The 12,263-nt window shown below is 57.7% G+C and overlaps 1 protein-coding gene across 1 annotated transcript in view; it reads right to left on the bottom strand.

Annotated features, from left to right (window-relative positions):
• Nucleotides 1-12,263, bottom strand: part of SORCS2 (sortilin related VPS10 domain containing receptor 2) — a gene marked incomplete at both ends in the record, with an annotated part of 482,856 nt that overhangs the window by 32,483 nt on the left and 438,110 nt on the right. The window contains one exon of the mRNA XM_082653831.1: nt 5,025-5,101. Coding sequence (XP_082509957.1) covers nt 5,025-5,101 — 77 coding nt within the window. The remainder of the gene's footprint in view (nt 1-5,024; nt 5,102-12,263) is intronic.

The raw sequence follows: 12,263 nt of genomic DNA, 5'->3' as shown, positions 1-12,263 counted from the left end.
TGTGGGGGATGAATGAATGAATGAGTGAATGAGTGAACCTCCACCAAGTCCTCAGGGGACACAAGGTCGAGTGGCCTGGACAGGGCTCTTGCGGGAGGAAATACCTCTGGTGGCCTCGCTTGTCTGCAAACAGCCCTGGGATGGGGTCCCATTTTACAGATGAGCAAGCTGACGCTTGGAGCTGTGGGGGCCGAGCCAAGGCCTCAGAGCCGGTGGGTGGCAGAGCCGGGTATGTCTCTTTAGTCCTGCCAGGACACTGGGCGTCCCCCTCTAGATCTTCCATGAACACAGACACCTAGACGGCCAGCCTGGGTCTTGACTCCACACAGAGAAGGGCACCAGTGTCCTCTGCCACGTTCCCTGCCACCCTGAACCTCATCTACAGGACGTGGCCCCATCACGACCACCTGCAGCGGGCCAGGGCCCCATTCACCTCCCACCCCGTCTGACCGTCTCAGGGCCTGTGGGTTCTGTAGCAGGGGTGCAGGGAAACTCAGGGGGAGACGGGATGGAGCCAGGACCCCACACCCACAGCCCCTCGCCGGGGCCTGCGCGCTCACGGCTGTCAGCCGCTCCGCACAGGGGCCTGGCTAGGCCTTCGTGTCTGTGGCTCTGGGGCCCCTCCTGGGCCGGGGAGGCAGCTGCTGCAGGGCTTGGTGCCGAGCGAGGCCGGAATAAGTGCATCTCCAAGCAGATGTAGACCCAGGGCTGCATCTGCATTTGCCCCGGCAGAAAGAGCCCCGAAAGCTCCCACACCCCGGGGACCCTGTTCTAGAGCAATGAGCGACCAGGAGCGGGGAAATCATTAAAAAAACCCCACACACACCCACACAACTATTAACTAGCATCTTCCCCCTGATCTTCTATCTCGAGTCTTCCTTTGTTTGAATGTCTGTTTTTCCAGAGCCAGCGGGAGGCACTTGGGGAGGACCCCAAGCAGAGGCCTCACCTCTTAGGAATGGGAACTTCAGCAGAGCTGATGGTGCCTCCAGGCCAAGCCCTCAGCCCTGACATCCCATTACCCCCACACCCCCTAACCCCACCAGAACCTTCCAATGGCCCCCATGGCCCTTAGAATCACATCCACACCCTTTCCTGGTCATTGGGGCTCTGTATGACAGGCCCCTGCCCACGCTCTCCCACCTCCCGTATACCAGTCACCCTGGCCTCCTTTCCCTGAACACGTCTCAGGCCCTTTGCACATGCTGTGCCCTGCCTGCAAAGCTCTTCCCCAGATATTTCCACCTTCTCATCATCTTGCTGGCTTTCCCGCTGGTCACAGGAATTCTCTAGGAAACCCTTCTGGCTTGACTAAAGAGGAGAGGTCCCTTACAAAGAATGGTGGAAGAGACCTGGATACCTGCGAACTGTGCCCTTAAACATGTCTGATGCGGGGGAGGGGAGAACTGGGTGACTGGCACGGGGGCCTCTGCTGTGCGTACAGAGCCTTGTTTAATAGCAACCACGCTCAGAGGTCACCTCCCCATTTTCCAAAGAGAGACCAGAGGCTCAGAGACACACAGCGACTTGCCTGCGGCCACATAGCTAGCAACTGGCAGCGCTAGGGTAGAGACCCCAGGTCTCTGATGGACCGCGGGCCGCATCCACCAGGAGCTGCTGTCACCACGAGCAGGACATTTTCAGCTGGAGGAGGATCTGTGACCTGCGAGTGACGAGGTCTCAGGGTGGGGTGAGGGCCCAGAGCACTAGCTTGGGGCCTCCCGGATCCACCCCTGCATCTCCCTCCCCGCAGATTCCATGGCCGCGCCTGCCGGGGTCAGAGGAGTCCCCGGGCCTGGGTGTCCTAAGCTCTGGCAGGTGCTCTGGGTGGCACTCTGGATAAGTGTGCTGCCTGCGGCTACGTTATCTCAGATAGCACCTCCTGGATGAGGGAGGTGACGTCGTGCGGATTTAGGTATCGTGGGGAAGAATTTTGCACAATTCCCCTCCCCGTCTCTCCACCCGTCAGACACACCCAGTGTCTCATGTCCTCTGTCTGGGTCCTGGGATCCAGAGGTAGAAATGAAAGCTTAACACCCCAGAAATTCATAGCCCAGGGAAACACCTGCCCCCCGCCCGCCCCCCGCAAGGAGACAGACCACCTCCACCCAGTGACTCGCCCACTCGGATACCAACAAGCAGCCCATCGAACCCACCCTCTCTGCCCAGTCCAGGTTCTGCCACAGTACAGGGCTCCCAGCCCGTGTTCTGGGGGTGAATGATGTGCTCCAGTTCAACTCGAGACCTGAGCCGGTGGGCACCCCGGGGGTGGGGGCGGGGGTGTCACAGCGCATTGGGCGGGGCAAGGGCATTACGGGCGGGGAAACAGTGTGTGCAGAGGAGGTTACAGACAGCAGTGTGGCCAAGTGGAGGGGGGCACGAGCTGTTTGCTGGGGCTGGAACTGCGGGCAGATGGAGCGGCCCGTGGGTGGGCTGGCGTGGGTCAGCCGATGGTCTACCCTCCCGTAGATGGTGGGGGACACCGAGGTTTACTTGGGGAGTGAGGGGAACAGATTCCCCTTTTAGAAGCTTCCTGGGGGAGGGACGCTGAGGGGGGCGGGGGAGGTGAAGCAAGGAGACAGTCTTCTCCTCCAGGAAACAGTGAGCTCTCTGTCCCGGGGATTATTCAAGGAGAAGCTAGAATCCCTCCTGGGACCTCCGGGCTGCCGGGCAGGGTGGTGGAAACCACGCTGGGTCCCGCGACGTGGTCCTAGAGGCACATGGCATGCCGCAAGCACATCCGTCTCTGCCTTTGAACTTGCAGAGGCCTCTGCCCACCCGCCCGGTGGGAGCCCTCCTCCCCACTCCACCGGGGGCCTAACCCGCTTCCCTTCCTGGGGAGATCTGCAGGGGTGGTACATGAACGGTGAGCCGGAAGTGGGTCCTGGGATTGCTCCCAAGCAGGATTTAGCTCCGGGGCGCGGCCCCAAACGTGGGCACAACCCTCACTTGTGCTCAGACCCCACATGCTTTGCACCCTCCTCCTGCAAGGACAGGCAGGGGGGCGTTTGTCCTGTCCACCCACTGAGGAGATGGGGTGCCTCCCAGCCATCCCAGGGGACCCCCATGGGCAACTCCACTCTCGTTAGCTTGGGACTCAGGAACAAGGGGCTCCAACACCCACCACTGGACCACAGGGTCTTTGCACATCCTTTGCTATGGTTTTCTGTGCCTTGACCATCGCCTAGGCAGGGGTCCCCCAATCCTTTCTCTCCCACACCCTGAGTTCTGAGGGGGCTCCTTAAATGTGTTCTATGTTTTGATCATTCCAGGGAAGTCATGTTTTTAAAATGATACATCCTCCCCCCAAAAAATAAATAAAATAAAATAAAATGATACGTCCCTTAGGCCTCACGCACAGTGTTATTTGTAATTCACATTCTAAGAGTTTTCCTGTAGAGACAGCTCATCGCATCCTTGACAAACCGGCCTGAGCTCACCTGGTCGTCTGGCCTTCGTGCCTTTGTCCCACCCTGGCCTCTGCCTACTGCCCCCCACCAGTAATCGCCCTCCCTCTGACACGCACGCGCACACACGGGCACCCCCCGCTCCTCTGCCAAGCACCCGAGCCCCCCCATTCCCCCACCCCTCCCCCATCACTGGGGAAGAAATGGGTACCTCAGCTCCGTCTTGAACAGACATTCTCCCATTTAATTCTGACAAGTTCCCAAGTTTGAAGCCTAAGCAAATTGCTTGACAAAAGTGGCCACCGTGAATACCTTTCTCTTCTGTTTCACCTGGTCTGTAAAGTCTAACAAGCCAGGAGCAGGGGGGCGGTTTCTCTAATCAGTGGACGGGTGGTGACCTTTAAGAAAGTTTAGACATGTTTCACTAGTTTTAGTGAAATAGGACTATTATAACACAATAGATCTCTTTTGCCCTTTTCAAAATTCCTTGTTCCTTGCATATTATTAAAAAACACTAGGGCTTTAAACCCAGGGTACAGGTGAGCTTCACACTTTGGGGGTTAACATAGTTGTCCAGTGTGGTACCTGGGCAGGGGGCTCTAAGTGGGATACTCAGGGGTGCAAAAAATTGACCTGAAAACAGAGCTTCTTACATCCACCGAAAGAGGAGATGCACACGAAAATTTAGTGCATTTTCTTAAGCAGTTAAAGTAGAAACTGTCACTGAAGCTGGCAGACCAGATCAGGCTTTTTTTTTGCTGGAAAGAAATAGCAAGGGTAGAGGGCGACGGGGCCTCTCCTGGGGCGGAGCGCGTGGGTTCGGCTCCTGGGCTGCCTGACTGCACAGGGCGCCGGACCGTCAGCCTTTGCTCCCCACCCGCCCTGCTCTGCGTGACGCCCACTGGCCGGCAGCATCCCGCCCTCCAGTCTGAGAATTTGAGCCGCATGTGGGCGCAGCAGGGAGGGGTCCTCACAGTGCGACCCCCAGTGCTGGGGGCCGTTCCCTGCATAACTGCTTTCTCCTGTTTCTTCTCCCTTTCCTGCTTTTCCTTTTCTCGGGCTACACTGAGCGTCAAATCATCATCTCATGGATGTGTCCCAGGAGGCCCAACCCAGACTCGCCGTGGCCCCCCAAAACCTGCTCCTCCCCACTTTCTCTCCCAAGTCTGTGCCATCCACTCAGCAGCTGCCCCTGCCAGGAACCCGGGGGGTGTCCTCGGGGCCCCCACTTCCTGGCCTTTGGGCTCAGCCAAGCTTCTGAGTCCCCGTGTGGCTTCCTGCCGGAAAGCACCCCCAGCCCGTCCCGGGCATCGATCCCCATTGCTTCGATGTTCACGGTAACCTGTCTGACCGTGGGAAGATGCGTCAGGTCTGGAATTCTCCAGCAGTGGCTGCTGAAAGAACAGCAGCGGTGTGGGCAGCCTGGCCTGGGCTCTCTTTTCACAGATGGTGATGTAACATCTGCTAAAGGGAGCCGTGTGCAGCCCCTCTGGCCGGGGAAGATGAAGAAGCGTTCCTCAGAACTCCTCTGGGAGGGAGGGGATGAGAGAACAGACTCTCCCAGGAGCCTCGGCGGAGCGAGCACGGTGGGCTCCGGGCCCCTCCCTGCCACCTTACCTGCCTCCAGGTGTGCCCACAGTCTGAGGTGATGTACATTTCTTCTTTATATTCCACAAGCTGGGAGCCCAGGTTACCTGGTCCGGAAGCAAAGTGGCAGGGTTGCTCTTAGGACCGGCCACTCTCCCCCTTACCAAGGTCTGAGTGCAGCCAGGTCCCCACACAAGGTTGGTGCCTTGTGCTCTGGGTCTACACCTCCCAGCACCAAAGGCACCGGCGGATGCCCCTCTCTGCCCTCCTTGTATAGTGACGGGAAGGCTGGTGCCTGATGTGCTCTGGGTCTACACCTCCAGCACCAAAGGCACCGGCGGATGCCCCTCTCTGCCCTCCTTGTATAGTGACGGGAAGGCTGGTGTCTGATGTGCTCTGGGTCTACACCTCCAGCACCAAAGCCACCGGCGGATGCCCCTCTCTGCCCTCCTTGTATAATGACGGGCCTGCTGTCACCACTACGGGTCCTAGTCTGAGCAACAAAAGATTAACTTTGCCCAGAGAAAGCCAGCCTCAGGCAGCTCCAGCTGAGCCCAGGTGCAGGCAGAGCTTGGGGGCTTCAGGGGGACCCACGGTGACGAGTGTGATTCAGGAAGAAAAAGCATGGAGTGGGGGTCGGGGACAGGCTAGAGAGGATGCTGGCCAGGTGAGCAGGGTGGGGACACGGCAGCCCCTGACGGGAGCTGCGGCAAGACATGGCTGGGCCTGCGTCTGGAGGCCCCCTGGGGGCCGGGTGCAGGGGAGGCCAGAGGCAGGTCCAGGGCAGGCTGGGGCAGTCCAGGTGGGAGGCAGCGTAAGCACAAAGTAGGGGCTCATTAAATATCTGTTGAGGGGAGGTTTGGGAGGATGGTGAGGTAGGCCCCCAGCCAGCTGGGCAGCCGGGAGGATCCTCCTGGGTCCTGGTTCACTGGAATCCATACCAGCCTGGCAGGTGGGTCACCAGCCTTGAAGGCCACTCTGAGGGGTTGGCACTTAATCCTGGGGCTGCTGCCAGAGGGGGAAGAATCCCCACTTAGCATCCAAGGTGATTCCAGCTGACAGATAGGAAACCGAGCCTAAGTGGACCCCTGCAGATGGCCAAGTAGAAGACGCAGCTGCGGGACAGTCTCGGTGGTCTCTGAGCTCGGCTGGATGCCCCTAAACAGCCTTCTGGGAAGGGTCTTGGACAATGGGATTTTCTGATGGGTCAGATTGGGCAGGCTTCCACTGTGACCACACGATGATGGCAGGGACCAGGGGCCTGAGCTTCCGGGATGAAGGGGACCTGTTATGAGAACACTGAAGCCATTCTGGACTCTCTCCTGGAGCCCCTGACCTGGGCAACGTGTGCACCACTTGCACTTTGGAGACTTATTCACGTGGTGCTGTCAGGAGCCTCTCTTCCAGAGCCAGTTTAGACGTCACTGGAAAATCCCAGAGGAGACAGATTATCCTCAGATAGATGAGGCAAAGTGAGTCCAAGGAGAGTGGCAGAGGGATTGCGTACCTGCCCTTTTTCTGAGGTCCAACCAACCACCAAATCTTCCATCCATCCATCCATCCATCCATCCATCCATCCATCCATCCTTCATTAATTTATCATCTGTCCATCTATCCATCCATCCGTCATTAATTTATCATCCATCCATCCATCCGCCATCCCTCCATCCATCCTTCATTAATTTATCATCCATCCATCGGTCCATCCGCCATCCCTCCATCCACCCTTCATTAATTTATCGTCCATCCATCGGTCCATCCGCCATCCCTCCATCCACCCTTCATTAATTTACCGTCCATCCATCGGTCCATCCGCCATCCCTCCATCCATCCTTCATTAATTTATCGTCCATCCATCGGTCCATCCGCCATCCCTCCATCCACCCTTCATTAATTTATCATCCATCCATCCATCTACCATCCCTCCATCCACCCTTCATTAATTTATCGTCCATCCATCCATCCATCTACCATCCCTCCATCCATCCTTCATTAATTTATCGTCCATCCATCGGTCCATCCGCCATCCCTCCATCCATCCTTCATTAATTTATCGTCCATCCATCGGTCCATCCGCCATCCCTCCATCCACCCTTCATTAATTTATCATCCATCCATCCATCTACCATCCCTCCATCCACCCTTCATTAATTTATCGTCCATCCATCCATCCATCTACCATCCCTCCATCCATCCTTCATTAATTTATCGTCCATCCATCGGTCCATCCGCCATCCCTCCATCCATCCTTCATTAATTTATCATCCATCCATCGGTCCATCCGCCATCCCTCCATCCACCCTTCATTAATTTATCATCCATCCATCCATCTACCATCCCTCCATCCACCCTTCATTAATTTATCGTCCATCCATCCATCCATCTACCATCCCTCCATCCATCCTTCATTAATTTATCGTCCATCCATCGGTCCATCCGCCATCCCTCCATCCATCCTTCATTAATTTATCGTCCATCCATCGGTCCATCCGCCATCCCTCCATCCACCCTTCATTAATTTATCATCCATCCATCCATCTACCATCCCTCCATCCACCCTTCATTAATTTATCGTCCATCCATCCATCCATCTACCATCCCTCCATCCATCCTTCATTAATTTATCGTCCATCCATCGGTCCATCCGCCATCCCTCCATCCACACATCTATCTCTTTTTCATCAATTCCACCCACTCACCCACTGCTGCACATTCATCAGCATTTGCTGAGTGGCTGCTCTCTGCCCAGCCTCGTGCTGAGCTGTGAGGGATCCAAGCTGAGTAACCATGTGCCTGCTCCCAGGGAGCTCTCAACCTAGCCGGGGAAGAGGGATGCCCTGCATCTGTGCACAGAGCCAGGATGCCTGCGAGCCCAGGGAACTGTGAAAGCAGAGAAGGGAAAGCTAACGGACCCGTGCAGGAGGGGAATCAAGGAGAGATTCCCGCAGGAAGTGACCTCTGCTCTGTGCCTCAAAAGACAAATGCCACCGGCCAAGGGAAAGGGGCAGGTGTGCCAGGCAGAGGGACCGGCCTTGGCGACAGCACGGAGGTGGGAGGGGAGGTCAGTCAGGGGAGGTGGGGCAGAGGGCCAGGTACTGAGCTGGGTTCCCTTCTACCCGCCTGGCCACCTAAAGGTGCTGAGGAAAGGCTGCTGAATGAAAAGAGGGAGATGAGTGAATGAACGCAACAGCTGGGCGTGGGCAGAGGAAGGAAGGCGAGCCCTTTATCTCCCCATCCTTCCAGATGCCAGCAGGGACGCCAGGACCCGCGCGGCAAATACAGAAGCCGTGCGGCAAAGGATATGGCGTCAGCTCTACTTCCCAGGCAAATTTATAGTCCATGATTTCAGGGGTGCGATGTCTGTCTTTTGAGTGACGCAATCTGTTTTCCTTGTTCCGTCTACCAAGGCTGTCAGGCTGCCGGTCACCTAACAGCCACCGGGGGAAATTAAGGGGAAATTCACAGAACGCATCCACAGGCCACCAGAGTGGGAGGCTCTGCAGGAACACGGGAGCTGGTGCCCTCACTTTACGGAGGGGAAACTGAGGCCTGGGGATGCGACTAAGAAAGGCCTCCCTCTACGTCCCCTCCGGGCTGTTCTGGGGTCTCCTTGGACCTCCTCCCCCAACACCCCGACCCCTCCACCCTGCTTCTGTGCTCTCAGGGCCTGGTATACAGTAAGCGCTCACTTACTGCATTTCCTCTCCTTGCTTCCTCGGTCTTCAGGTTGCGGAGTGGCTCAGGCCTCAGGGCCAGAACAGAGCAAAGCGACAGCACAAGACCCACCCCAGGACCCCTCACCGTGGCCCCCAACGTGGCGGAGCAAGCCCTGCGGCAGCTGGAGCAGGAGTAAGGGGACCGCCCCTCTGGTCCTCCGGGTGCTGCCAAGTCCCCGGCTTCTAGGCCCCGGGTGACCCCGCCTGGCTGATGGGCCTCGGGTCGGCTCTTGACCTCCTCCCGGCCCTCGGCCTCTCATCTGGGATCGATGAGGTTGATTGATGGGATTGACGGGTCCCCGACTGGCTGAGTCACAGAGGAAGGGACTCTGCAGGAGGGCCGGCAGGCTGGGCTCCTCCCGGGAGCCCCGGGGGTCTTCCAGGCACAGAGCGGGCGGGGGTGCTCCGAGCATCCCGTCCAGGCCCCTCAAGGTTTTTTCAGTCACGTGACTGTCAGAGCCGGGGTCCGGGAAGCGTTTGCAGCCTGTGCTCTGTGTGGTCCTGAGGGTTCACGTCCAGACGAGGAGCCGGAAGCAGCGTGTGCTGCGCGGTGGCCCAGGACGGGCACAGGGCAGTGGGGCAGGGAGGGCCTTCCACCTGCATCAGACCTTTCAGTGCCCCCAAGTCCGAGATTATTACCCTCATTTCACAGATGAAGAAACGGAGGCTCAGGGAGGTGTAGAGCCCCAGGGCAAGAGCTTGGAAAGGCCCAAGTCAGAATCGGGCCCGGCGCCCTCTGTCTCAGCCATCCGTCTGTGATTTGCTACCTCTGCAGAACGCATCCCCTTGACACGCCCAGTCAGGAAGAACATTCCAGCTGCCACTCTCGGCCGCTGGGTTTATTTCTGGGTTCACTATGGCTGTTTCTAGACCCTGGCAGTTAGAAGCTCGAGTTCCGGTCTTTTTTTTTTTTTCGGTATGCGGGCCGCTCATTGCTGTGGCCTCTCCTGTTGCGGAGCACAGGCTCCGGACGCGCAGGCTCAGCGGCCATGGCTCACGGGCCCAGCCGCTCCGCGGCATGTGGGATCTTCCTGGACAGGGGCACGAACCCGTGTCCCCTGCATCGGCAGGCGGACTCCCAACCACTGCGCCACCAGGGAAGCCCCTGGTCTTTGCTTCTTGAACCATCCTTTTCCCTTTCTCATTGGATTCATGGCTCCATTTTCCACCTCCATCTGTGGGTCTGGCCTCTGTCCACTGAACCGGAGGGCAGGTCCCCAGTAGAAGGGCAGTGATGTCCAGACACTGTTCAAATGACAGGGCCACCCGTAGAACACACCTGGTGTGGATGCTTTCTACCTGATCCCCAGATCAGCCTTACGATGGAGTTTCATCCTCTGTCTTGCAGGTGAGGAAGCTGAGGCTCAGAGGGTCCAGTAAATGCCCAAGGCCCCGCAGCTGGAGGTGGCAGAACCTGGGGCTCGTAACTCCCACCTGCCTGCCTCAGGGCGGAATGAGGGATGGATGGCGGGGAGATCAGGAGAGAGACTCCCTGGAAACAGGCGGCCATCGCCCATGGCTGCCTCGGGAAGCTGAGCCAGGCACAGGCCGTCACGTGGCCCCACTGTTCCTGCCACGTCGTCCAGCCCGCTGTGGGGACCGCCAGTGGGAAACTGGTCCCCGCTCGGCGGCCGCAGCGGTGACCGAGGGAGCCCAGCTCATTCCACCTTCCCCTCTGTTCCCAGCAGACGCTCAGGGCGGGAGCGGAGGATGTAAAACGTTTACACCTCAGTTGGCCCACATTGCACGGATGGATCCGTCTCAGGAGAGCCAGGGTGGGATGAAAAAGCAGCAGAATGAAATATAAATGTAGCATCCTGCCCCTGGGGGGACAGTGAGAGGGAGGGAGGCTGCCAGGTCACCCCCTCCGCTCCCCGCTCTCCGTGTGACTGGCATACAATGAAGTGAACCTCCTGCAGATCCTCACAGCATCCCTGGGGGGCTGAAATGGTCGTCCAGAGCTTTCAAGGCCGTTGAGCGGTGGAAACATTTGAAATTCCGCCTTTTGTACTTTGGTCAAGAATTTGGGGTTTCAACCCATCACGAACATGCATTTTAAATACACCATTGAGCTCATCTCCCTGTGCTATGCGGCCGCTTCCCACCAGCTATCTATTTTATATTTGGTAGTGTATATATGTCCACGCCAGGTAGGATAGGGAGGGTGGGAGGGAGACGCAAGAGGGAGGGGATATGGGGATATATGTATATGTATAGCTGATTCACTCTGTGATACAGCAGAAACTAACACACCACTGTAAGGCAATTATACTCCAATAAAGATGTTAAAAAAAAAATACACTATCGCCTTCAGGTCCAGGGAACAGAGTCCACAAGACAGGGGGTGCCCGACATGGGCGACCCAGCCCGTCCCTGCATGGGACCAGGAGCCCCATGAGCTGCACTGAAATCGAGGCTGATGTGTGATTTTTCATCGATTGACGCACGTCCGTCATTGAAGCGGGCAGACCCCGCCCCAATCGCAGTCATTGACGAAGACCCCCGGGGCCGCAGATGAACAGAAGGGCGCTCAGAAGATGAAAGGCTTTACTTGCAGTCTTCTCTGTCTGGTTGTGTCGCTCGCTCCCCTACTGGAAAGCCACCTCTCCAGGATAACGGGAGACGCCCCTCGGATAGCCAAGGTCTCCCGCCATCAGAGACCCACAGAGCAGACAGGGGATCTCACCTCCTGACCCCTTCATGGGCTCTGATTCGGTCGTTCTGAAAAACACGTTCCCGCCTCTGCCTGGAAGGCCATTCCTGCCATCTCAGCACGGCCACTCATTTATTCATTCACTCATTCACTCATTCATTCATTCACTCTCTCACACACAGCCAGGCCAGGGCCTCAGTGCTGGGATACGTCTGCTGAAGGGGCGGATGCATCATCCAGCTCAGGGTCTGGGGCGCAAATCCTCCGGGTCGCAAATGGTGCTGGAGTAGACAGAGGGAGGGAACCCCTGATTCAGGAAGCTGTGAGCCCCGGCCCAGGCCTTGGTGGTCCCTCCCGTGCGATGGGCAGAGACACTGTCTCTCCGACTGCCACTCGCCCCATCTGCACCCTGGCTGTCCAGAGCCTCAGCCTGGCCGTTCCACAGCCCGGATGAGTGGCGGGCCTGATGGGCCCGCCCCAGAGCCTTGCCTACTGCAGGTTCAAGGGGCACAGCAGCCCCTCCTGGGGCTGGGGCTGCCCTTCCCTGAGGAGCCTGGGGTGGGTCTCAAGCTTCCTGTTGGCACCTTGCAAGTTGTGGGCAAGTCTTCCCTCTCCTTGGGCTCCATAAAGTAGGGGTACTGACCTCTCAGGGTTGTCATGGTGATTAGAAGAGTTCAGGGCCTGGCCGGGGAGAAAGGGCCACCATAGCGACTGTGGACACGACGCACACGGTCCTGTCCTCCCCGCCTTTGTCTCCATGGCATCAGGGACACTTCCCCGGCCTTAGCTGCTGAGAGCTGGTGAGGCTATCCCCACGCTGATGGGTAAAAGGAAAACCAGACGCCAGCCGCTACCTGGCAATGGACTTGTAAAACATGTGATTTTATTTGGAATGATTCT

Source organism: Grampus griseus (genome assembly GCF_964374135.1).
Source record: "Grampus griseus genome assembly, chromosome: 4".
Lineage (NCBI taxonomy): Eukaryota > Metazoa > Chordata > Mammalia > Artiodactyla > Delphinidae > Grampus > Grampus griseus.
Note: the sequence above shows the minus strand (reverse complement) of the source record. Positions and strands in the feature narration are given on the sequence as shown.